Source organism: Nelumbo lutea, chromosome 1 (assembly GCF_056320005.1).
Source record: "Nelumbo lutea isolate HS-2025 chromosome 1, American lotus-T2T, whole genome shotgun sequence".
Lineage (NCBI taxonomy): Eukaryota > Viridiplantae > Streptophyta > Magnoliopsida > Proteales > Nelumbonaceae > Nelumbo > Nelumbo lutea.
In genome coordinates, this window is record NC_142684.1 from 52,221,451 (window position 1) to 52,245,110 (window position 23,660).

Sequence of the window (23,660 nt, forward strand, 5' to 3'; positions counted from 1 at the left end):
TTGAATAAATAGAAATAGCAATGGTTTTAAGTAAAACCGTCGCTAAAAGTATTAATCATTCTTATGTATTGCTACGGTTTTTTACATTAACGGTTGCTATAAAATTCTTATAGCAACAATTAGAGTCAAAAATCGATGTTGTAGACTGGTCATCACAAAATATAACCACATTTAAAGCCATTGCTGCATGACACCTTTAGCAACAGTAAAATGTTGTTAAAGGCTTGTTTCTCAGTTAAGTTTAGATGAATGCCATTACAAAAAAAAAAATTAATTTCACTGTTCCTGTATGATAAAACCTATACAAACTTATACAAAACATTCATACTAATCTTTGTTCAATACACACTTTTAATAAATTTTTTTCATCACCAAAAAAAAAAAAAGAGAATTAACAAAATTATCCTCATTGCATCTAAATAGTTGATTATATGCACGTGCATCATACTCACGACCTTTGCTTTGGATTATAAACTTCGATTTGTCATGTTCAACAAAAACGAATACATAAGAATTGATGTCAATAATTAGATATATAAATTAAATAATGTAAAAGTTTTATATGCATTATACATTACCATTGTTTAACCCATGCAATGCAAGATCCAAGTGCATCTCCAAGAGTTACCGTATTACCACATTTTCTCAACAAAACTATGTCATTAATCATTACTAGTTTTAAGGATATTTCACACCATCCATGACCAAGTGCTTCATCACACACCACCTTTTTAGGATCTTCACTAACAAGTATACGTCTTGCCACCCCTTTCTCATCATGTCCTAGGTAGGAGCTTCACATGTTTGAATGCCTGCACATTAAATCATTTTAGGATTATAATCCTATTTTCCAAGAGAAATAACATTTATTATATCCTACTAAAAATATCTCATCCAAATTTTCATTTGCACATCGAACAAATTGATTGTTGCCCACATGTGAAGGAATGCTCCCAATTCTTTTTTCCTAAGAGTTAACAGTAAAGATATTAAATATTATTTATTTATAATAAATTAGTATTTTATAACCATACATTTACCTCATGTGGGGTTACCACTACATTATAAGTATTGGCAGAGGAATGCATGTGGTGTGGAGAATTTAAAGGAACATTTTCAGCATTTTGGACCTAAATTACAATAAACAAATATCATTATTATCATATATAGTCAATCCAATTGGTATATATATAATTATTTAGCTATTGTAAGAAATAATCCTTATCTATCTAGCACAAGATTCCTTAATTAAAAAAATTTTGTAGCCATATCCTTCATTTTGCCCTCTAAGTCACTGATTTTATCTTTTAATTGTCGATTTTCATTCTCCAATTCAATATTTGAGATACGTCTCCTTGGTTCAGGTCCCCATAAATATGTTGGAGTTGGACCTAATACCATCATGCGCACTCGATTACGCCTTTCTGGTTACCGATGATTTGAGAAAAAATATCATCTTGGGCAATAACACTTCTCTCTGAGGATCATTATTTTGTTGAAAGGATGCAAGTTCATCGATCTTTAACTACGACATAATAACTAAACAATTTAATTTATAAAATTATATGCAGTTATAAAAACACCATAAATAAAAAAAATCCAAATATATACCATAATCTCTACAAATGCACCATCGATAGGTTTTCCATCCTTACGAGTATGTGTTCTTTTAAAAAGAGTAGCTATGTCTAATACTTCCCCAACCACTTCTGCCTATTTTCATATATACAAAATTAATACCTTATGGTTAGCAAATAAATTTTAATAGTTACTCGGAAAATATAAAATTGAAACTTTACCTCTTCACGAATCCATGCTAAACTTTTTATTCCTGCATAGTGGTTTATTTTCTTCAAAGCACGATTGTTTTTATTTACTTTGCAAAATGTCTAATGAAGAAAAGTAAAAAGAAAAACAATATATTAGTATGTGTTTAAATAAGAAATCATTTTTAATGAATTTAATTTGTATACCTTAAATTTTTCCGATTGCCACATTTGAAGCAAATTTGCCCACTACTCTTTAACAACAAGATCCATTGGAGGAGTAAGTTGTTCTGCCATTGGAACCTCAGGCTTATAAAAATCCAGATATAGAATGCATTTCCATTGCTTCCATTTTGCATTTAGGTCCTTTAAACACCACTCTTTATGATCATCTGAAACATCAAACTTATCCTGCATTGCATATGTAAGAATGAGATTTTATATATCATAGTTCATTACACATATTTGATTATTTGAAAAATGTTCAGCTCCAAAATACAAATAGTGAATGAATTGAAAAGAATACCTTGATAAAACCCCAAGCACGATCTTTAGTTGTATTCAATACTTTCTTCCAACCATCCACATCGACAGGTACAATATTTCCAATACATGCTATTGTGTCAATAAACTGAGACAATTTTCCATCTTCTGGTTGACCATACTTATTAAAAGATACAGAAATACGTTCATTATCATTCATTTTATACACATCTTTACAAAAGGTGGGGCCGCTTGTTTTCTTTGTGCTGTGAGGGCTCTGTTTGTGGGGATAATTGGTCTTCTGTTTCCTCCTGAGAATGATGAGAGGGCAAATGGTCTACTTGGGTTGAGAAGCTTGAGGGTGTTGCAAATGAGATTGTTGTGGTTGTTGTGTTTCAGTCTCTTGTTCTTCAACTTCCCTATTTAATTGAGAATTTGGGACTTGTTGCACTCGATTTGTTTGAGATCATTTTCTTTTTGATGCCCTAGAAAAAAAATCCAAGGGAATCAAAATCAGATGGTGCAACAAAAAAAGCTCATCTATGGTGTGGCCCTCAATATTCAGTCTTTCTTGAGGTGTGTCCCTCAATGCTAGACTGATAAGATCATGTAAGTTGAGCACATAGTTCATAGATCATCTACACTAAACAACTGATATGATTCTGTTTATAAGCATAATCATTCACTCAAATATGAATCATTAAATGAAATGTAATTAAACTATGATTAGATGAATCAAATTCAGAACTGAAGCAAATCTTAGCCCAAATATCAGTTACTCTTTCAGAACTGATAATTAAACTAAAAAAGATCAGATTTCTAAGTTACTCTTTCAGAAAAACCAGAGGTTAATTAAGAAAAAGAACAAGTGCCCAAATATCAATTAATGAACAAGCTGCTGAACTAAAGCTGCACCAAGTCCCCAACAATTAATGGCAGAAGGCTGCCACATTAATTGAGTGACCTTCGACCTAGACCACTGTCCATTGAGTGGTTAGGGAACAGGTCCAGCACCAAAATACATGGTTCTGTCATCATCTTCTCAGCTGTTGACCTATGGCTGGGGCTGAGGTTAGCTGTAATAGTGGTTAGGGTCAACCCATGCCCAACCTCTCTTTAATAAAGGAAAGGTTTACCAATTGTCAAACCCATTAAATCTCTTGTTTGGAGAAAGGAATGGTTTAACTCAAACTGATCAGCAGCTGTGGCCAAACCCTGCCACTCTCAAAACAAGGGACTTTCTGCTCCATCAGCACATAAGACTTGGAGTGGTTGGATTCTAGAACTCCAAAGTCTGTTGTCTATGCTTGTCTAGGCAGCCTCTGTAGACTGATTCCTCCATAGTTGATAGAGATTGGGTTGGGGCTAGAAGCATCAAACCACCCATTCATTTGGGTAGTCAGAAACAACAATGAATCCTTTGAGGAATGGTTGTTGAAGGAAGGTTTTGAGGAGAGGGCCAAAGGGAGAGGTCTCCTGATTCAGGGCTGGATGCTCAGGTCTCCTGAAGGGATAGGAAATCCATCACATGGACGCCCAAAATTGCGGAATAAAGGGGGCGAATTTCAAAAATTTTTCTTTCCCTTCAACTGGGAATCGAATTCCCTAATTAGAAAATCATATTTTCAATGATCATTCTTGAACCATAGACTAAACCTGATTTGAACCAAAAGAAGGAGAGGGAGATGATACCTGATACAGAAAAACAATATCTCTCAATGGAGGTGTTCACGCCCAAGGTAGAAACCAAAATCTGCTCCCATTGAAGATGGCGCAGTGCCGGGTGGAGCAAAATCAGCAATGTCCTTCCTAAGAACTTGATTCTTCCCAAGAATCACCTGGGCGGCTTGTGAATACAACTCCTACCAATCTTTTCTCCAAAAGATTGGAATCAAGACTCAATCTTGATTTCTCCCAAGCAATGGAGATCGAACTGCAATAGGCGGCGGCTACAGGAAGGAGGCGGCTAGAGAGTATTTGCAGGGTGCAGAATTCTCTCTTCTGTGATCTCAGCTCTAAAGACAAGACAGTTGGTTGTCTGTTGTGATGTTGTGTCTAAAGGCTGCCGCCCCCTCTTCCTTTTATAGACTTAAAGGGATCAGCTCCTAATCCCATTAGGAGTTGCTAACCCAAATCATATCTGGATTAGAAGTCCCTTTAAGATAAGGGATAATCCTTATCTTATTTGCATATTAGATCAGTCAGCTCCTAATCTAATTATGAAGCTTCCAAATCTAAATCTCATTTAGATCTTGGACTCTCTGAGTGTATAGGGTGTGGGCTCAATCCTATAAGTTGATCTTATCTCAGAATTCGCCCCTTAAAGACTAATCAAATTAGCCCAGTTCGAAATGGGCTTAAGACCCATTTAGGGTTATGTATTCATTAAGCCTTCCAAATTGCTGCCCAGTTGGGCTTCCTTGTATGGCGTGGGACCCAAACATTGATCTACACATCAGCCACATGGGTTCAGCCTAGCCTTTGTTACAAGGCCTGGCCGAATACACTGTTATGGACAGTGCACCCCCTGAAACCCATCAGATGGTCTCTATGGGCCCAACACTTACCCTAAGTGGTCCCTGGGCTATGCCACCTTGTAACACCCAGGGACTGTGGGCAGATGCAAGATTAACCCATCAGGTATTATCCTCAATGGTCTTACACTTAACCTCTCAGCCCATAATGATCATACACTGCCCGACAAGAGAGGACCTCTCCCTCGGCTGCAAGGAAAAGTGTTGCACTCTCTCAAGTATGGATCCCGGGAATTAAAACCTTTTGCAAATCATTTCGAAACCATAATTTATGTACTTTTATATCTCATATAAAATATATTTTGCAAAACAAATTTCAACGATTGAAATCGACTGCCGGCAGTCTTGGTTTCCATCAGTGAGAGTGCATCCCCGATCATTACCTTTGTCCGAAAAAGGGGCTGATCCTGTCACTATGATCACCCACTCAGATGAATTCTCAGACTGTCCCAACATACCCAGGTTTTGACCCCCGCTAAGGATCTCACTAATTGGTACATCAAAGATAGCCCAATCCGACACCTAGTGCAGTATCATAATCGAGTCTAGGGGTCGGGTGTAACTTTTCAGTTTTACCCATCAATCTCCAAGGTCCAGGGCAATACTAGAAATCTGGTCCAGTTCAAAGATTCAAATAATCTCACATTGTATGTGTCTAGGGTCTCACCCTGGCAGATGAGACAAGCCACCCCAACCGACTTGGTGGCACCACAGTGTCAGCCTTGTCAGGATACGTCTCCCCAGACCGACCCACTGGCTGTGAACATTCTAAACTAACACGAGTCTCGTTAAGTGTCCAGTTTAAGGGTATTACACAGAAACATACCAAGGGAACATGAATCAAATATGCACTTTTATTCATTTACAATAAACTCATAAAGTACATCATTTTGATTGAAGCTAAGGGCATACAAAACTGTCTAACACAAACCACCCATTCATTTGGATAGTCAGAAATAACAATGAATCCTTTGAGGAATGGTTGTTGAAGGAAGGCTTTGAGGAGAGGGCCAAAGGGAGAGGTCTCCTGATTCAGAGCTGGGTGCACAGGTATTAATCCTGTCTCACTCGGCCATAGGTGGCTTCTTGACACTGTGGGTGGAATTCAACACTAGAAGGGGTTTGTGTGGGTGTGCCCATGATAACATGACCTATGTTTGCAGAGTAGTTCTGTAATGAGTAGCTAATTGTATAGATTCTCAAGATTGGAGTCAAGATTGGTGTTGATGTCCAATGTAAGTGGGGAAAGGAAGAAAAGGTTGGGGTGCTGGTAAGGAGAGAACAAGTGGAGAAGGCCATAGTCCAGCTGATGGATGGGGGAGATGAGATAGAAGAAAGAAGACAGAGAGCGACAGAGCTCATGGAGATGGCAAAGATAGCAGTCGAAGAGGGGGGATTTTCTCATACCAACATCACACCGCTGATCTAAGATATCATGAATCAAGTAGTCATTCAGAACAAACAGCCACTACAATTGTATCATCACATACAGATGTTAGATAAGGCTCCTGAATCTATCTATCTATCTATATATCTTTTAACAATTCTTTATCTCATGGTTGTTATTTCTGGGTCAATCCCAAAGGAAAATTGCAGCATTATTGTTAACTTCTGCCTTTGTCAGCAAGCAGCATGTAGAGAACTCTAATGTGGTCCCCACTGTGTTCGTAAGACAGCATGTGTAATTATTTGTTTCAGTCATAGTAGTGTTAGTTGGGGCCAATTTGTTATTTCAGTTGTTTTTTATTTAAGTTTTTATTTACTTTATTTGTCATGTAAGTACTAAGGGCAGTCTGTCCTTTTCTCTATGTACTGAACATAACCTATAAATACTAAGAGAGTGACGGCGGCAGATGTGTTAGAATCTATCCCTCCTTTCAAACCCTTGCGTTCTCCTGTTTCTCTTCTCTTCCTTCTCCTTCCTCTCACTTTTCTTCTACTTTTCTTAACCTAAAATCTATTAGGGTTCAAGATTGATTGCAATCTTGATCTTCTACTTGGTATCAAAGCCTATCTAGGGCTTCTCATGTGTGTCTAGTCCAGCCGACCACATGAGGACTAGCTAGGGCTGGAAGCTTATGAAGAAGTATTCGTCGGTTGATTCTTGGAGATTACCAGGAGAGGTTCACAGTTGTTGAAGACTTGCCGCGGCTTGCAGAGTTGGTAATCAGGAAGAAGCAGCGAAGGCTAGGGTTCAGGTAACCCTGGAAGGCAGTGAACAGCATTCCATAAGTAAGTTTTATTTAGTTTCCAGAGACTGCTATCAGTCGAGATAGGTTGGACCTATCTAGAAGGAGAGGCCGAACTGCTTTAAGGTTTTTCTCTCTAATCTAGGGCTTTGACTGTTGGGCCAAACCCCCTTCTCTCAGAGGTGATCAGTTTTAGGGTTTCATATTGACCCTACGACAGGTCCTAACTGTACAGACTGCTTGGAGAGTGTGGCTGAGCACTTATTCCAGACCTACGATTGAAACCCTAATTCTGCTCCTGCATCTCAGATTGCTCTCTAAGCTAGTTTCAGACCTATTTTTGGCTTCGAGCTCTTCTAGGGGATAAAAAACTTGACAGACTGCCTGGTACTGTGATTGCCGATTGATTTCAGAACAGATTTGTATTGGTTTCCTGCATATACTGTGATTGCCGATTGGTTTCAGATCAGGCCTACACTAGTTCATGCATATACTGTGATTACAGATTGGTTTCAGATCAGACCTGCATTGATTTCATACTGTTTTCTGGTTGTGACCGACTGTCCAAGTGCTATTTTATAGTGTAGTGGCTCTAACAGTTTGTAGCTACTGATTCTTGACAAAGATGGAGTTTAAAAATCAGGGAAAAAGTAGTTTTGGGAACAACGGTTATGGTAGTGTATCTGAAACCAGGTTTCAGATTACAACTGTGAGATTTGATGGGTCAAATTACTTGGAATGGGCTCAATCAGGCATGATGGCTATTGGAGGAAGGGGAAAACTGGGTTACCTCTTGGGAGATGTGAAAGAACCTTCCAAGGAGAACCCAACATACACCAAGTGGGTTCAAGAGAACTATTTGGTTATGGCATGGTTGTGTAATTCTATGCAGCCACATATTAGCCAAAATTACTCGTGGGCAAAGACAACCAAGGAGATATGGGATGTTGTGAAAGAAACCTATTCCCAACCCCTTAATGTTGCCAAAGCCTATGAACTGAAATGTGAGGTAGAGAAGCCAGTTTCTGTCTATTTCTCTACCTTGAAATCCTTGTGGCATGAGATTGACCATCTAGAGACCCTTGAGTGGGAGAGTTCCAAAGATGCATAGACTCACAAGAAGCAAGTCGAGACAAATAGGGTGTTTGAGTTTCTGGCTGGCTTGAATTCAGAATATGACATTGTGCGGCAACAGATACTGACCAGAGATAGTGTGACCCTCTCTCAAGCATACTCCCTGGTGCATAGTGAAGAGACCAGGAGAAAAGTCATGATGCAGCCTCAGCCCCCTTTCCCAGCCCTGACAACTGTTAAACCTAAGTCAGGGGATGATCCAGAAAGGGACCGGAAGAAGGAAGATAAACGGGACCTAGTATGTGAACATTGCAAGAAACCTAAGCACACAAAAGATACTTGTTGGAAGCTGCATCCTCACTTGGTCCCAGCAAAACTAAGAAATAAGAAGGGTAATGCTCATGTGGCTGTGAACACTGATTCAGCATCCTCATCAAGCACATCCCTAGAGACCTTAGCCGCTATTCGAGCTGCCCTCGTACAATTGGAAAAGGAAGTTGGGAGTTCAGCTCAGCCGTCTCAGTCACCATCAGCTCCTGCCACATCTGCGTTTGCACATTCAGATACTCGAGCCTCAGCTTACCATGCTTCAGCTCCAGGTAATACTAACCACTGTTGGGTAATAGATTCAGGTGTATCCAACCATATGACCAGCTTGCCATCATTGTTCACTTCTTATCACTTGTCCTCTGGCCGAGATAGAGTATCCATTGCTGATGGCTCTCTTGTTCCCATTTCGGGCAAGGGTGACATCAAGCTATCGGATACTATCTCTTTATCTTCTGTCTTGCATGTTCCTAAGCTTGATACTAACCTGCTTTCAATCAGTAGTATTACCAAACATATGAACTATTCAGTAACCTTTTTCCCTAACCAATGTGTTTTTAAGGACTTGGAGACGAGGAAGGTGATTGGGACTGGTCGTGAGACGAATGGGATCTATTTGCTTGGAGAGAGTTCTCGTCGAGAGGAGTTAGTGGATAAGAAGTCTTTTGTTTTTCAATCTGTGAGTCCGGTTATGCTTTGGCATAATCGATTAGGTCATTTGTCTTTCAGGTCTTTGAAGAGGTGTGAGTGTTGTGAGTTTGCCAAACATTGTAGAACTTCTTATTCTTTGAGTAATAAAAGGAGTAATTCCTCTTTTGATATTGTGCATACTGATGTTTGGGGGCCATATCACATCTCTTCTATGGGTGGGTACAGATATTTTCTACTGTTTGTTGATGACCATACCTACTTTTCTTGGGTCTATTTTATGCGTTCTCGGGATGGGGTTCCTGCTATGACCCAAAACTTCCATCAGATGATTCTCACTCAGTTTGTGGCCAAAATCAAAGTCCTTAGATCTGATAATGCAAAGGAATACTTTGCTAAGCCATTGACCTCCTACCTTCTCAACCATGGAGTTATTCACCAAAGCACTTGCCCTCATACACCGTAGCAGAACGGCGTTGCCGAAAGGAAGAATAGGCACATCTTGGAGGTGGCTAGAAGCATATTATGTTTACCTCCAATGTACCTATTCGCTTCTGGGGTGATGCTATCCTCACGGCAGTATATCTCATTAATTGGGTTCCTTCCCAGGTTCTTGATATGAAAACCCCTTTTTCCCTTCTATACCCAGACGAGGAGTTGTTCATTGTTCCCCTTAAAACCTTTGGATGTACCTGTTTCGTTCAGCTTCTCGAGCCTCATCATTCCAAGTTTGAACCTAAGGCCTCCAAATGCATTTTCCTCGGTTATGCACAAACTCAAAAGGGTTATTGCTACTATGATCCGGTTTCAGGGAAAAGGTTTGTCTCCATGGATGTCACCTTCTTTGAGGAGACACCCTATTATCCTAGGGTTTCTCCTCAAGGGGAGAGCAATGAGAGTTGGATTTTGAGCCTCTTTCCTTAGGGGGAGCGCAGTGGGAATGGGGCTGTTCCTTTACCTATTCCACCGAGTGATGAAGGTTGTAGTGGTGAGGGTGGTCAAAGGGATCAGAAGTTGAGAGTCTATCATAGGCGATGCAGGTAGGTTGATCCTAGTCATCAGCAGTCCCGGCCAACTCCAGTTCCTTCCACGGCTCTAGATCCAGAGCCTACTGAGACACCTTCCACTGTTGCCACTTCCCCTCCTGTGGATGACCTTGATCTCCCTATTGCCGTCCGCAAAGGGAAACGGCATTGCACCACATCTACAGCTCACAGCACCTCACAGTTCTTATCCTATGATCGCATATCTCCCTCTTATCAGTCCTATCTCACTTCCATTGCCAATGTCCCTAATCCAAGAACAGTGCAATAAGCCTTATCAGTTCCAGAATGGAAAGATGCAATGCAAGTCGAAATGGATGCCCTGTTGAAGAATAATACTTGGGCACTGGTTGACCTACCAAAAGAAAAGAAATCGGTTGGATGTAGATGAGTATTCACTATGAAGCATAATGTTGATGGCTCTATTGAAAGATACAAAGCCCAGCTGGTCCCAAAGGGGTTCACCCAGACTTATGGTATAGACTACTTGGAAACCTTTGCCCCAGTAGCCAAGATGACCACCATCCGAGTTCTGTTATCCCTTGCAGCAAATCATTCTTGGCCCTTGTTCCAGATGGATGTTAAAAATGCCTTTCTGAATGGAGACTTATAGGAAGAGGTCTACATGCAGTTGCCTCCTGGATTCTATGATACAGAGACAGGTAAGAAGGTTTGCCAACTGAACAAGGCATTGTATGGTTTGAAACAGTCACCTAGAGCCTGGTTTGATAGGTTCAGATTAGCCCTTGGAAAGTTTGGTTATGTACAGGCCCAGTCAGATCATACACTGTTCATCAAGAGGGTGGAGCCCTCTCTGACACTACTTGCAATATATGTTGATGATATTGTGGTGACAGGAAATGATAGCCATGAGATTGAGTCCCTCAAACAGCTCCTTCATCAAGAGTTTGAGGTGAAAGATCTTGGTGCATTATGGTGCTTTTTTGGGTATTGAGGTTGCTAGATCTAAACAGGGGATTTTTATCTCTCAGAGAAAATATGTTCTAGATCTATTGGCGGAAACTGGAAAGTTAGGTGTTAAGCCTGCTGATACACCCATTGAACAGAATCACAAGATTAGTGCAGAGGACAAGGAGCAGCTTGAAGACAAAGTTATGTTCCAACGGTTGGTCGGAAAACTCCTATATCTCTGCCTCACTCGACCAGATATCAATTATGTAGTTAGTGTTGTTAGCCAATACATACATTCCCCTAGAACTTCTCATCTTCTTGTGGCAGGGAGAATATTAGCATACTTGAAGAGATGTCGGGTAGAAGTATACTGCACAAGAACAATAATCACATGAAGGTGGAGGTCTATACAGATGCCGATTGGGCTGGGAGTGTTGATGACAGAAGGTCTACCTCTGGATATTGTGCCCTTGTGGGAGGTAACCTTGTCTCTTGAATGAGTAAGAAGCAGATTGTTGTTTCCTGCTCTAGTGCTGAAGCGGAATACAGGTCAATGGCTAACGGAGTGACTGAAATCTTATGGCTGAGATCACTACATGAAGAGCTGGGTATTGACTATGAAAAGCCTTTGATGTTGTATTGTGATAATCAAGCAACTATTAATATAGCCAACAACCCAGTGCAGCATGACAGAACTAAACATATCGAAGTTGATCGACATTTTGTGCAAGAGAGGGTCACATCACAAGAAGTGTGTCTCCCGTATATCACATCTAATATGCAGCTCGCGGGTATCCTCACTAAGGTTGCACCAAAGAAGAAATTAGAGGCAGACCTATCCAAGTTGGGAATGATAAATATCTACTCCCAACTTGAGGGGGAATGTAGAGAACACTGATGTGGGCCCCACAGAAATGGTCCCCACTGTGTTCGTAGGACAGCATGTGTAATTATTTATTTCAGTCATAATAGTGTCAATTGGGGTCAGTTTGTTATTTCAGTTGTTATTTATTTCAGTTTTTATTTACTTTATTTGTCATATAAGTACTAAGGGCATCTGTCATTTTTTCTATGTACTGAACATAACCTATAAATACTAAGAGAGTGGCGGCGGCAGATGTGTTAGAATCTGTCCCTCCTTTCAAACCCTTGTGTTCTCCTGTTTCTCTTCTCTTCCTTCTCCTTCCTCTCACTTTTCTTCTGTTTTTCTTAACCTAAAATCTATTAGGGTTCAAGACTGATTGCAGTCTTGATCTTCTACTCAGCATTACTGTTCAATTACCTCAATTGGCCAACCAACTCACCAACTAAGTCTAGGACAATTTGTAGCAAAAATAAAACAAAAAACTAGGTTTAGGACAAAAAATCTTTCCCTCTAGAGCCAAAACCTCACTTAAAAAAAGGAAAAAAAATAGATCCACCTCAAACGCATGAATGGCCGAGTGAAAAGCAAGTTACAGAACAAGAACAAGCTTAATTTACGCAAATCACCCATCAGATTCGAAAAAAGAAAAAAGAAACAGCCCAAGTTATTTGAGAGCTTCCTGCACATGACTCCTCTGGGATTCATCAACTCTAATTATAAAAAATAAAAAAAGAAACAATAATAAAAGCACAATTACTGTTCATCAAATCAACTCTAAAATTTTAATCACAAAAGCTCTATTCATAAACTCAGCATAAGGGCTCAAATAACCCTTCATAGACTCCAATTTCAACTAGGAAACTAACAAATATTACTTTAGTACGATATCATAGTATTCTATCATACAAAAATAAGAAGGGGATCTCAGTGGGTCCATCCCAACAGTGGTACTTGTCATGCAGCCATGATCCTGGCAGAGATTTACTACATGACCTCCACGAGCAACCAATGGCATCAGACTGTCTCATCTCAAGAATGTAATGACTGGTTAGATGAGATTGGTTCTTCTAAGGATGGTGAAGAAGAATCCTGCATTCCTGCAGAGACAATTGACAGACTTAGGAAGAAGATCTATGAGTATCTCCTTACACATGTAGAATCTGCTGCAGTTGCTCTTGGTGCTGAAGCACAAATAGCACCACCAAGCCAAGCAGCAGAAGCTAAAGCAAGAAGATGACATGGTGAATATTCTTCTGGACAGACATTCATTATATCTTTACCTATACAGATTTGAGGCATTGGAGGTGAGCCATATTAAATTGTGTGGACACATCCAACTTAGCCACTAAGTGGTTAGGGAGGGGCATTTTTCTGATTCTAGTTTTTTTTTTTTAAATTTGGTTTGTTGGCTCTTTAAGCTGGAACCAATGTCCTTAACCCTCCCGGTCTGTCTCAATGTGTTTGTTTCTGAAATGTGTTTTCCAGGAAATAGCAATTTTATTAGGAAGGAAGTTCCTTTTTAAAAAACAAAGAATATGATGTCATTGCTCCAGAATAATTACAAAAAGAATGCTATACATAGATATATAAACTTAAAATGGTCATCGGCACAAATACTTGTAAAATTTGAATGCTGGAAAAATATGAAATACATTTCAGACAAAGTAGTATATCAGAAAATATTGGAATGCAAACTCAAGGGCCAATACCAAATGTTGGACATGGCTATCCAGGGTCTTGGGAGGGGTGGACTGCTTACAGACCTAACCTTATGGCCTTTTTGCACATTGGATGAAAACATGTTTTTGGAACTCACAACCAGAAAAACAATTCATATTGGGATAACACCCCCAATAGGAAGCTGGTCCTTTGATTTCAGATTTTACTTCACATTTTTCTTTAAGAGCTGTATTTCAGTTCAATAGCAACTGATCCTGGCGGGTCAAGAAAGTTAAACCCGACCACACACCAAAACCATATGGTCTATTCTTCTCAACATGTGCTAAGTACTAGGCCCGCAACAAATCTTCGATATAGGGGCAATCTTATATAAAATTTCTACAGATAAACACAATAAACACTTCACACTAATTATGGACTAAAAATGTAGATCCAGACTGGTCCAAATATGTTCTATTGTTTGGATCCGACAGATTGAATCTAGGACCCTTGTTTGTCTACCACGAAAGAGCTTAGAGCAGTCTCTGCACATAAATAATTGACAACAGAAACCACAAAAATGAAAAGAAAGAAACAATAATAAAAGCAACTGACAACAGAAAGAAGAACAATCATCACCATCAACAACAACAACAACAATAACAAAGAAAGAGAAGTAGAAGAGACACAAAAGAATAGGAGCTAGCCCAACAATTCCATAGATATGGCAAAATTTGTATACAAACTATATAAAGAGAGAAGAGTTGTCTACAACTCAAAACATATATAAGTTGCAGGCTGCAGCAGCTAGCTGCTTTAATTAAAAAGTTTGACCTTCCCTTAGCTACTGTTGGTTGAACTTCTGCTTCAGAGTTTATTACCACAAGCAAAAAGGGTTCTTCAGTTTCAACTGAGATCAGAGCCTGTACATTGAATAACACCACAGTACTAAACTCTGGATTCTAGGAACTAACATAATGGTCTTAGGAGATTTCACATTGAATAGTGTGATTTGTTGGTCATCATCTCAAAAATTTTATTAATAACCAAAAAACATGAGTGGAACAAAAAAAAATAGTCTAATCAGCATAATCACTATCATCATCAAAGTCATTATCTTCTTCATCCTCGTAATCATTTATAGTATCATCTTCATCCATGTCATCAAGGAGACTTGGTTAACTTCAAATTCAGCAACTATTTGGGGGTCATCAATTAGAACTTCTAGACCCTGAATGTCATCTCTACCCCAACTAACATAATCACCAATTAGTAAGGCATTATCTCCTGAAATATGTTGGTTGACTGGAATGCTCTCCACAATAGCATCAAATTCTTCCATTTGCATTTCCCCTTGCATGCCAAAGTTGTCTCTAGGTGTGCCTTCCTAACCACAGGCCATGTAACATCAATAGGATCATGGACATAAAAGACTTGCTCTGCCTGAGATGCCAACACAAAAATGGCTCTGGAGTATTCAAAGATCTCTCAAAGTTGACAAGTGTGAAACCAAGTTCATCAGTCTTCATCCCTTGTTTGCTATTTACATCAACCCAATCACATTTGAAAAGCAATATCTTTAGGTTTCCATAGTACTTTAATTCAACTATATCTGTTAAAACCCCATAATAACCAACTTTCCCTTGTATGGGGTTTTTGTCCTTTGCACTTGAATAGCTTGAAGTTTTTGCAGTTACACAAACACCACTATTTTATTACCATCGCGATTTTTGGTGTGGAAGTGGTAACCGTTCATAATGCAACCATGATATGTCCTTGCCATTGGAAATGGACCCTCAGATAACCAAACAAGTTTTTGTGAGAAGCTCTCATCACCACGATGAATTGCAACCTATTTCATGAATAATATAAAATTTGAGTTATTTCTTGGTTTGAACTAAAGTTTTAAAAGTTACAAATTTTAATCCCCATTACTTACTTTTTTCTTAAACCATTCAGGGAACTCCTTATGGTGGATGTTTTCTACCTCTTTTAGTGGAGCTCGACAGCGTTGCCTCCAAATTTCATTATGATGTTGCCTGATTATCAAGTCAAACACCTAGTTAAGCATCCAAATTTAATGTCTTTGAATAAATTTAGGAAAAATTAAACTTACTGAATGTATGGATTGACTGCTTGGCAATTAAACAATATGTATCGGTGTGCCCTTTCTAATGTCTCTTGGCCTAAGTAAATCACATCAACTGCCCCAAATCCATGACCTGTTTGTGAAAAGATAGCCCACTCTTCTTCCATTTCAACAACCTCGACATCATCATTTCTCCTTCCCCTGTTAAATCGCGTCTCAACCCCATCCAAGTACATAGAGCAAAATGTTAAACACTCACCTGCCAAGTATCCTTCTGCAATAGACCTTCAGGAAATGCTCTATTACGTACATACTTCTTTAATGTAAGTAGGTACCTATAGAATAATAAGTCAGTAAGTAAATCAAAAAGGTTGGTTAACTAGATAATGTGACTTTTGAAATTGCTTCTAAATTAAATATACCAAGGCAAAGCATACCTCTCTATGGGGTGCATCCAACGGTACTGTACAGGTCCAGCTATTCTAGCTTCATCTGCTAAATGGATAGGAAAATGCATCATAATGTCAAAAAAAACTGGGTGGAAATATTGTCTCTAAGTGGGAGAGTGTCACTGCAATTCGTCTTCCCAACTTTGGAAAATCCTCTACGGTTGCCTTTTTAGAGGATAAATCTCTAAAGAAGCTATACAAGTCAGTTAGAACTGAACTAACATTACGAGGCAAGGTCCTTCGCATGGCTAATGGAAGTAGTTGCTGCATTAAGACATGATAATCATGGCTTTTCAATCCAAGTATCTTGCGAGATTGAAGATTGATGCGTCTTGAAATATTAGATGCATGCCCATCTGGAAACTTAACATCTTTCAAAACTTTGCAGAAGTTTGTTTTCTCCTCCTTTTTCATTGTAAAACATGCAGGAGGCACCAATAATTTATTGGTTGTTGTGGACTTAGGGTGAAGAGCTGGTCTAATTCCCATCTTTTGCAAGTCAAGACGTGCTTGCAAAGAATCTTTTGTTTTTCCTTCAATATCCAATAGTGTCCCTACGATGCTTTCACATATATTCTTCTCGATATGCATAACATCTAAATTGTGACACAATTCTAATGACTTCCAATATGGTAACTCAAAGAAGATACTTTTCTTTCTCCAACCTATTTTTTCTTGTGTTTCGTCATTCCCATCATCTCTATTTTTCCTTTTTCCTAAATTAAGACCATCCAATTTACCCAATACATAAGATCCGGATAACCTTCTTGGTGGAGATCTCCATTCTTCTTCACCATTAAAACGATGCCTCTCAGCTCGAAAACAATGATCTGGTAGCAGGAATCGTCTATGGCCCATGTAACAAAACTTTCTTCCATGCTTCAACCACTTGGAGCAAGCTTCATTGTTACATGATGGGCAAGCTAATTCACCCTTTGTGCTCCAACCTAACAAGTAAGCATAAGCAAGAAAGTCACTTATAGTCCATAATAGTACTGCCCTCAGTCGAAAAAATTCCTTTGTAAATGCATCATATGTATCCACACCAACATACCATAATTCCTTCAAATCCTCTATTAAGGGTTGCAGGTACACATCAATGTTCATCCCTAGTCCAGAAGGGCTAGGAATAAGCAATGATAGTATAATGAATGGCTTTTTTAAACACAACCATGGGGGCAAGTTATAAGGAAATAGAAGTATTGGCCATGTGCTATGAGAAACACTCATTATACCAAATGGATTAAACCCATCACTAGCTAACCCGAGTCGGATATTGCGAGGCTCTAAGGCAAAATCTCCATGTTTTGCGTCAAAACTTTGCCACGTAGTAGATGTTAGATAGTGTATGCCCTTAGCTCCAATCAGAATGATGTACATTATGACATTTAATGTAAATGAATAAAGTACATATTTGATTCATGTTATTATGGTGTGTTTCTGTGTAATATCCTTAAACTAGACACATATGAGACTCGTGTTAGTTTAGAATCTTCACAGTTGTTGGATAGATATGGGGAGATTTATCCTACCAAGGCTAACACTGATGTGCCGCCAAGTTGGTTAGGGTGGTTTGTCTCAGCTGCCAGGGTGAGACCTGAGGTACATGCAGTGTGAGTTTTCTTGAAACCCTGAACCGGACCAGAATTCCAATATTGCCCTGGACCTTGGAGATAGATGGGCAAATCTGGAATGTTACACCTGACCCCTAGACTCGATTATCATACTACACTAAGTGTCGGATTGAGCTGTCTTTGATGTGCCAATCAGCGAGATCCTTAGAGGGGTCAAAACCTGGGTATGTAGGGACAGTCCGAGAATTCATCCGAGTGGGTGATCATAGTGATAGGATCAGCCCCTTTGTCGGACAAAGTGAATGATCAAGGATGCACTCTTTCTAATGGAAACCAAAGCTGCCGGTAGCCGATTTCAACCATTGAAATTTGTTTTGCAAAATATATTTATATAGAGATATACATATATATATTATGGTTTCAAAATGCTTGCAAAAAGTTTTAATTCTCGGGATCCATGTGAGTAGAGAGTGCAACACTGTACCTTACAGCCGAGGGAAAGGTCCTTTCTTGTCGGGCAGTGTTTGATCATTAAGGGCCGAGAGGCTAAGTGTAAAACCATTGAGGGTAATACCTGATGGGCTAATCTTGCATCTGCCCATAGTCCTTGAGCTTTTATAAGGTGGCTTGACCCAGGGACCATTTAGTGTAAACGTTGGGCCCATTAAAAGCCCATAGCGATGGACTCAGGGGTTCACTACTTCCTATAGTGAATTCGGCCAGGCCTTGTAACAAAAGCTGGGCTGAACCCATGTGGTTGATGTGTAGATCAATGTTTGGGTCCCACGCCATACAAGGATACTCAATTGGGCAGCAGTTTGGAGGATAAGTGAGCACATGGACTTAATGGGCCTAAAGCCCAATTTGAACTGGTTTAATATGATTAATTAAAGAGGGGCGGTTCTAGGATTTAGATTAGCAGATAGGATAAAGGATTGTCCCTATCCACTCAGAGAGTCCAGATCCAAATAGAGATTTGGATCAGGAAACTCCTGATCAGATTAGGAAGGTTAATCTTTATCTGCCCATAAGATAAGGGATTATCCTTATCTCTTAAAGAGAGTCCAGATCCAAATACAAGATTTGGATTAAGAAACTCCTAATGGGATTAGGAGAACCTCTCTTTAAGGCTATAAATAGAGGAGAAGGGCAAACCCCAATTAATCCTTCAAGATTACTGATTCAAGACAAAAGGCAGTTGCAGTTGGACTGACGCCATCTTCTGCTCTTACCTTCTCCTGTCGTTGCCGCCATTGCCAGTTCGATCTCCACTAGTAGGAGCAATCAAGAAGGGTTCTTGATATCACCTTTTGGCAGAAAAGGTGATCTGAAGTCGTGCCCACTCGCCCTCCATCAGATTCTTGCTGAAGAATCAGGTTCTTGCTGAAGAGTCATCCTGTTGATTCTGCTCCACCTTATGCTATGTCATCTTCAGTGGGAGCAGTCTTTGGTGATTTCCTTGGGCATGAACACCTTCGTTGGGAGTTACTGTTACTCCGTATTATGTATATCTCTCCTACCTTTTGGTTTCAGATCCAGTTCATTTTAGGTTCAAGATTAATCCTTGAAAATGCAGTTTTCTAAAATAGGGAATGTGATTCTCACATGGGAGAGAGAGAAATTTTTGAAATTTCGCCCAACCTACCTATAGGGTTCAGCCATCCATATGATGGATCTCTCATCTCTTCAATAGAATCAGCAGGATGTCATAACACCCCATCACTATCATTATGTTTATCATAATGCCACCTCATGTCAGAAGTTGTCTTTGATGACATAAACAACCTCCTTAGCCTCGGCTTCAAAGGAAAATGTCAAAGAACACTAGCAGCAACCTTCCTACTATTTTTCCTCGAACTTGATGTCTCTCTCTTCCATCTTGATTCACCACAATGAGAACACGATTCTAAATTTGCATTCTCCTTCCAAAACAACATACGGTGTTTGGGGCATGCATCTATTTTCTCATACCCGAATCCTAAATCTTTGATTATCTTCTTTGTCTCATAATAGATCTTCAGACACCTTTCACCTTCAGGAAGAGCATCTTTAATCAAAGCAATTACCATGTCAAATGACTTGTTGCTCCAATTGCTTAGACATTTTATATGAAATAATTGGATGATGAATGATAACTTATAATATTTTTTGCAACCAGGGTATAACTCTTGTTCTGCATCTTCCAATAACTTTTTAAATGTTCGGGCATTCATATCAGCTTCCCCTTCATCATTATGATCTAACTCTTAAAACTCATCATTAGCATTCTCCATTGGAAATGTATCATATAACATTTCATGAATACCATCATGTATCTCACTGGGGTTAGCTATTGGCTCATGATTTGGTACACGAGGCAATGGCTCTTCCCCATGGAATTCCAAACGCCTATAATTATTTACAAAACCCCTAGCAAAAAGATGGCCTGCCACCTCATCCCTTGTTGCCCATCTACCATTGCAACAGTTTATACATGGACACACAATTTTTCCATCCTGTGATGAATTAGCCTCAGCCCAGTTCAAAAATTGAACAACTCCATCTATGAATTCACTTGTATTCCTACATTGACCAAAGATAAAATATGAGCCCTTAAAATGTTGAATCTAACCTAGATATATAAAAATCTTTTCTTTGTAGCAATTTTACCTCTGCATATACATCCAACTCCTATCCTCCATCATTGAATGCTTCTATCAATCTGTAATATTAGTATATAAAAGAAAATTAGATTTCATGAAATCTAATAGTTGTCATGCAGAAGCATTGTTGTCAATTGATAATTGTATTTGACTAAGAAAAAACAAAAAAAAAAAGATAAACAAACGTATAACAGATTTATAAAGTTCCCTAAAGCTCACCACTATGTTGGTTCACACATCTCATGGCAATATGATATCATATAAAGAATATAAACATAAAAAGATAAACAAATAACCTATGGCACTCCAATATCAATTAATCTTATAAACATTAGAATTAACCCACATGGATTAGCATATTCTTCATGACCATATAAGATTATTAACATTAGAATTAGAAAGAAAAACACAAACGCACACGCATATATGTGGTGGATTCATGTAATCCCTAACCCAGCGGCATATCCATAGCACTCCAATATCATGTAAAGCATATCCATAGCACAATCCATGGCATTCCAATATTAAAAAAAAAAATAGCCAAAAGAATAAACAAATTAAACAATGAAGTTGTTACTTACATCCTTTTCCAAAGCAATCTAGCTGTCACAAAGCCCACACAAAATTCCTTATGAGTATAATTAATCCTATAAATTGACAACAAACAATATAAGTAAATAATATTAAGGATAGGAATTGTAGTACCAGAAATGAAATCATTTAAAGCAATCTAGATGGGCATGCATTCCTAGCTGACTCACTTTATGGAGGAGGGGTAGGGAGGTCTGAAAAGTATGATCTTAGCTGATCCTAGCTAAGCTATTTATATTCTTTTACATTGTACTAGTTGAAAAGTATGGATGTCATGTATATTCTTTTACAATTACTAGTTGAAAATTATGGGAACAGATCATTCCAATTTCAATACTAAGGATTAGGAATTTTGATTCCGATTCCACTGTGATGAATATCATTCATATTTTTTTCAGAACTTCAACTTAAAAAGAAAAAAAAGCGACTGAAAAAAATCACTAGGCTGTATTATTTAGTTGTATTGGGTACCATCCCAGTTTCTTATGTAACCTTTTGGGATTGATCAATAGAAATTTATGAGAATGATGATTTGTCACTTACTTACATAAGGGAGTCACTTCAACCGAAAAAAAAAATTGAAAAAAAAAATGATTGTAGGGACTCATCATTGTTGTTTTGAGTTGAAATATCAAATTTGATATTTCAAGTAACAACAATTTGTATTTATCAATCCAAAACATATCTTATCATATGACATGACAAATCACATTTTGGCATCAATTTGTATTTGCTCAACCCCAAACGTTTTTTGAAAAACAGCAATGGTACAAAACACTACAACCTTAATTTGTTTGATGTTTGGGATCCATGCACTTTTCCATTTGAATTAGAAAACCTTCTGGCTTCTCGTTAATTTTAAAAAGAGGAAATTTGACCAATTAACCCTTTTGAGTGAGAAGCTTCAGAGAGCTCTGGTTTAAAGCGTTGAAGTGTTATCTGGAGAGAACCAGAACCATAGGAGAATGGATTGTTAATTGTTTATCTTTTGCATCATCGTACCATGTTAATTGCTTACCTTTTGTATTATCATTTGATGATTGAATAAGGATAAAACAAAAAAGTTGTCTTTCCCAAAGTAATTAAACTAAGCATAAAAATAATCAGACATGAGGAAAAGACAAATAGATCGATTAAACTAAAGGGAACAGATTTCCTTACCTTCTTTCCAATTACTTTGGATAGATAAGTCGGTTTTCAAACTGGCTTGGCCTGTCGAAGTACAATAACAACAATACATTGAGCCATTGGCGTAGTTTTGTTGTAAATTGGAATATGAAACTAAAAAGTAAAAAAAAAAAAAAAAAAAAACCCTAAATAACCAGAATCGTAAGGTGCATGATATGTTTAGCCGCTGTTATCTAACCTGAAATTTTTTTATGCAACAGTGGTGCTGCGATGCCTAGATTTCCCTTCTTCGATGACGAATGAAGATTTATTATTTAACCTGGCACAAGATGAAGATTTCTTCTCCAACGAAGATGGTTTGGCACCAAATGGAAGTGACTGTTATCTTCTTCTCTGGTGAGGCAAAGAGAGTTTTCTCTCTCACAGGGTGAAGCTCTCTGCGCAGCAACGAATGTTGTTGATGGCAAACCCAATAGAAATCGGTATTTTCGAAGTGAGAGTGAGAGCGAATTCGACTGAGAGAGAGAGTTGTAGCAGGTTCAGATGAGAGAGAGAAAGAGAGTGAAAAGAGAGTTGAGAGACGTGAGAGCAAGAATGCACGGGCAATTGTTTGTTTTCTTTATTTTTGCTAAGTAGACAAAACTTTTAGAACCCGCGCAAATTAAATTGCCGCGGTTTAATATTTCCTATATCAAAATTGGGGATGTATTGCAACGGTTAGATTAAAAACCGTCACCGTCTCAATACATTATATATTTATATTTAAGCCAGTGGCTATAAAACCGTGGCCATGCTGCATACGAGAAATGAGAATATTGCCACGGATCGAATATTTTTGGTCTATTGCTGGAAAAACCGTGGCTAAAAACGATTTTTCTCGTAGTGGGACCATCAGCAGTTGGGGCCGAGTCTGATTTAGTCTTGAACTTGTTATGTCTACACGCCGATGTACTGTAACCAATCTTGTAACAAGAATCGTAGTAATCTGGGAGGTTTTTGTATTTAAGTGCTTGCCAGAAACCCTCTCGTCCGGTCCCTATCCAAACTCAACTGGGATGATGATGTTGCAGTAAATCCAACTCCACACAAACCCTAGTCGCCATCATTCTTGAAAGAGTGATGGTGGATGGATCGAATTTCAGAACTGGGCCTATGGCTAAGCAATCAATCTCAACAGCCCCTCCACGTAGAAATTAACAAGAAGGTACAGGAAATTGATCTAGGCCAGAACAATACTCAACTCCCAACTAGGTTCGAAATTGGGAATAAACTTAAAAATCCTAAAAACAAAATATTTGAACTTGAAAACCTTATGCAACCAAAGCTTTAAGTAATCTTCCTCCTCAAATGTGCTTAAACATGTTTAATTTTACCCAATTATCTTATTTGACATAGAAATGAGAACTCTGTTGCCCAAGCCATGTGGCCATCTACATATAAACTTTAAACATTATATTTTCTTTGTTCTTATTCACTTTTTCTTATAATGTCAAGGCTGACCATAGCTTATAAGAGCATCAGGTGAAACCATGGTGTCATGATTACCCAATCAACACGATGCATGCTTGTAAGAACATTAGGTTGCATATTGATTAATGAATGGTAAGCTAAAGCAAGTGTGAAGTTGGCTTGAATGTACTATAATATGGGATGATTCAAAGCACACATGTATCTCTAATTAGGTGAA

The 23,660-nt window shown here is 38.6% G+C and overlaps 1 protein-coding gene across 19 annotated transcripts; it reads right to left on the reverse strand.

Moving 5' to 3' along the window:
• Positions 1-395: 395 nt before the first annotated feature.
• Positions 396-22,950, reverse strand: LOC148874633 (uncharacterized). 19 transcript variants are annotated; one of them, XM_088966379.1, is made up of 12 exons: positions 22,212-22,661; positions 22,007-22,057; positions 20,836-20,857; positions 20,262-20,313; positions 16,027-20,174; positions 15,617-15,924; positions 15,440-15,539; positions 15,220-15,352; positions 2,293-2,734; positions 1,974-2,177; positions 579-812; positions 396-474 (listed from the first exon to the last, which is right to left on the reverse strand). In XM_088966379.1, the coding sequence occupies exons 6-9, from the start codon at positions 15,823-15,825 to the stop codon at positions 2,673-2,675; spliced, it is 504 nt and encodes a 167-aa protein (XP_088822505.1). In that variant the 5' UTR covers positions 15,826-15,924; positions 16,027-20,174; positions 20,262-20,313; positions 20,836-20,857; positions 22,007-22,057; positions 22,212-22,661; the 3' UTR covers positions 396-474; positions 579-812; positions 1,974-2,177; positions 2,293-2,672. The 19 variants fall into 19 exon arrangements, 10 of the variants coding, with proteins under 10 accessions (XP_088822505.1, XP_088822504.1, XP_088822502.1 ...); XM_088966378.1 differs by lacking the exon at positions 396-474 and having other exon boundaries at positions 515-812; positions 20,836-20,901; positions 22,212-22,950; XM_088966377.1 differs by lacking the exons at positions 396-474; positions 20,262-20,313; positions 20,836-20,857; positions 22,007-22,057; positions 22,212-22,661 and adding exons at positions 1,612-1,713; positions 1,800-1,889 and having other exon boundaries at positions 633-812; positions 15,617-15,790; positions 15,849-15,924; positions 16,027-16,164.
• Between the last annotated feature and the right edge of the window lie 710 nt (positions 22,951-23,660).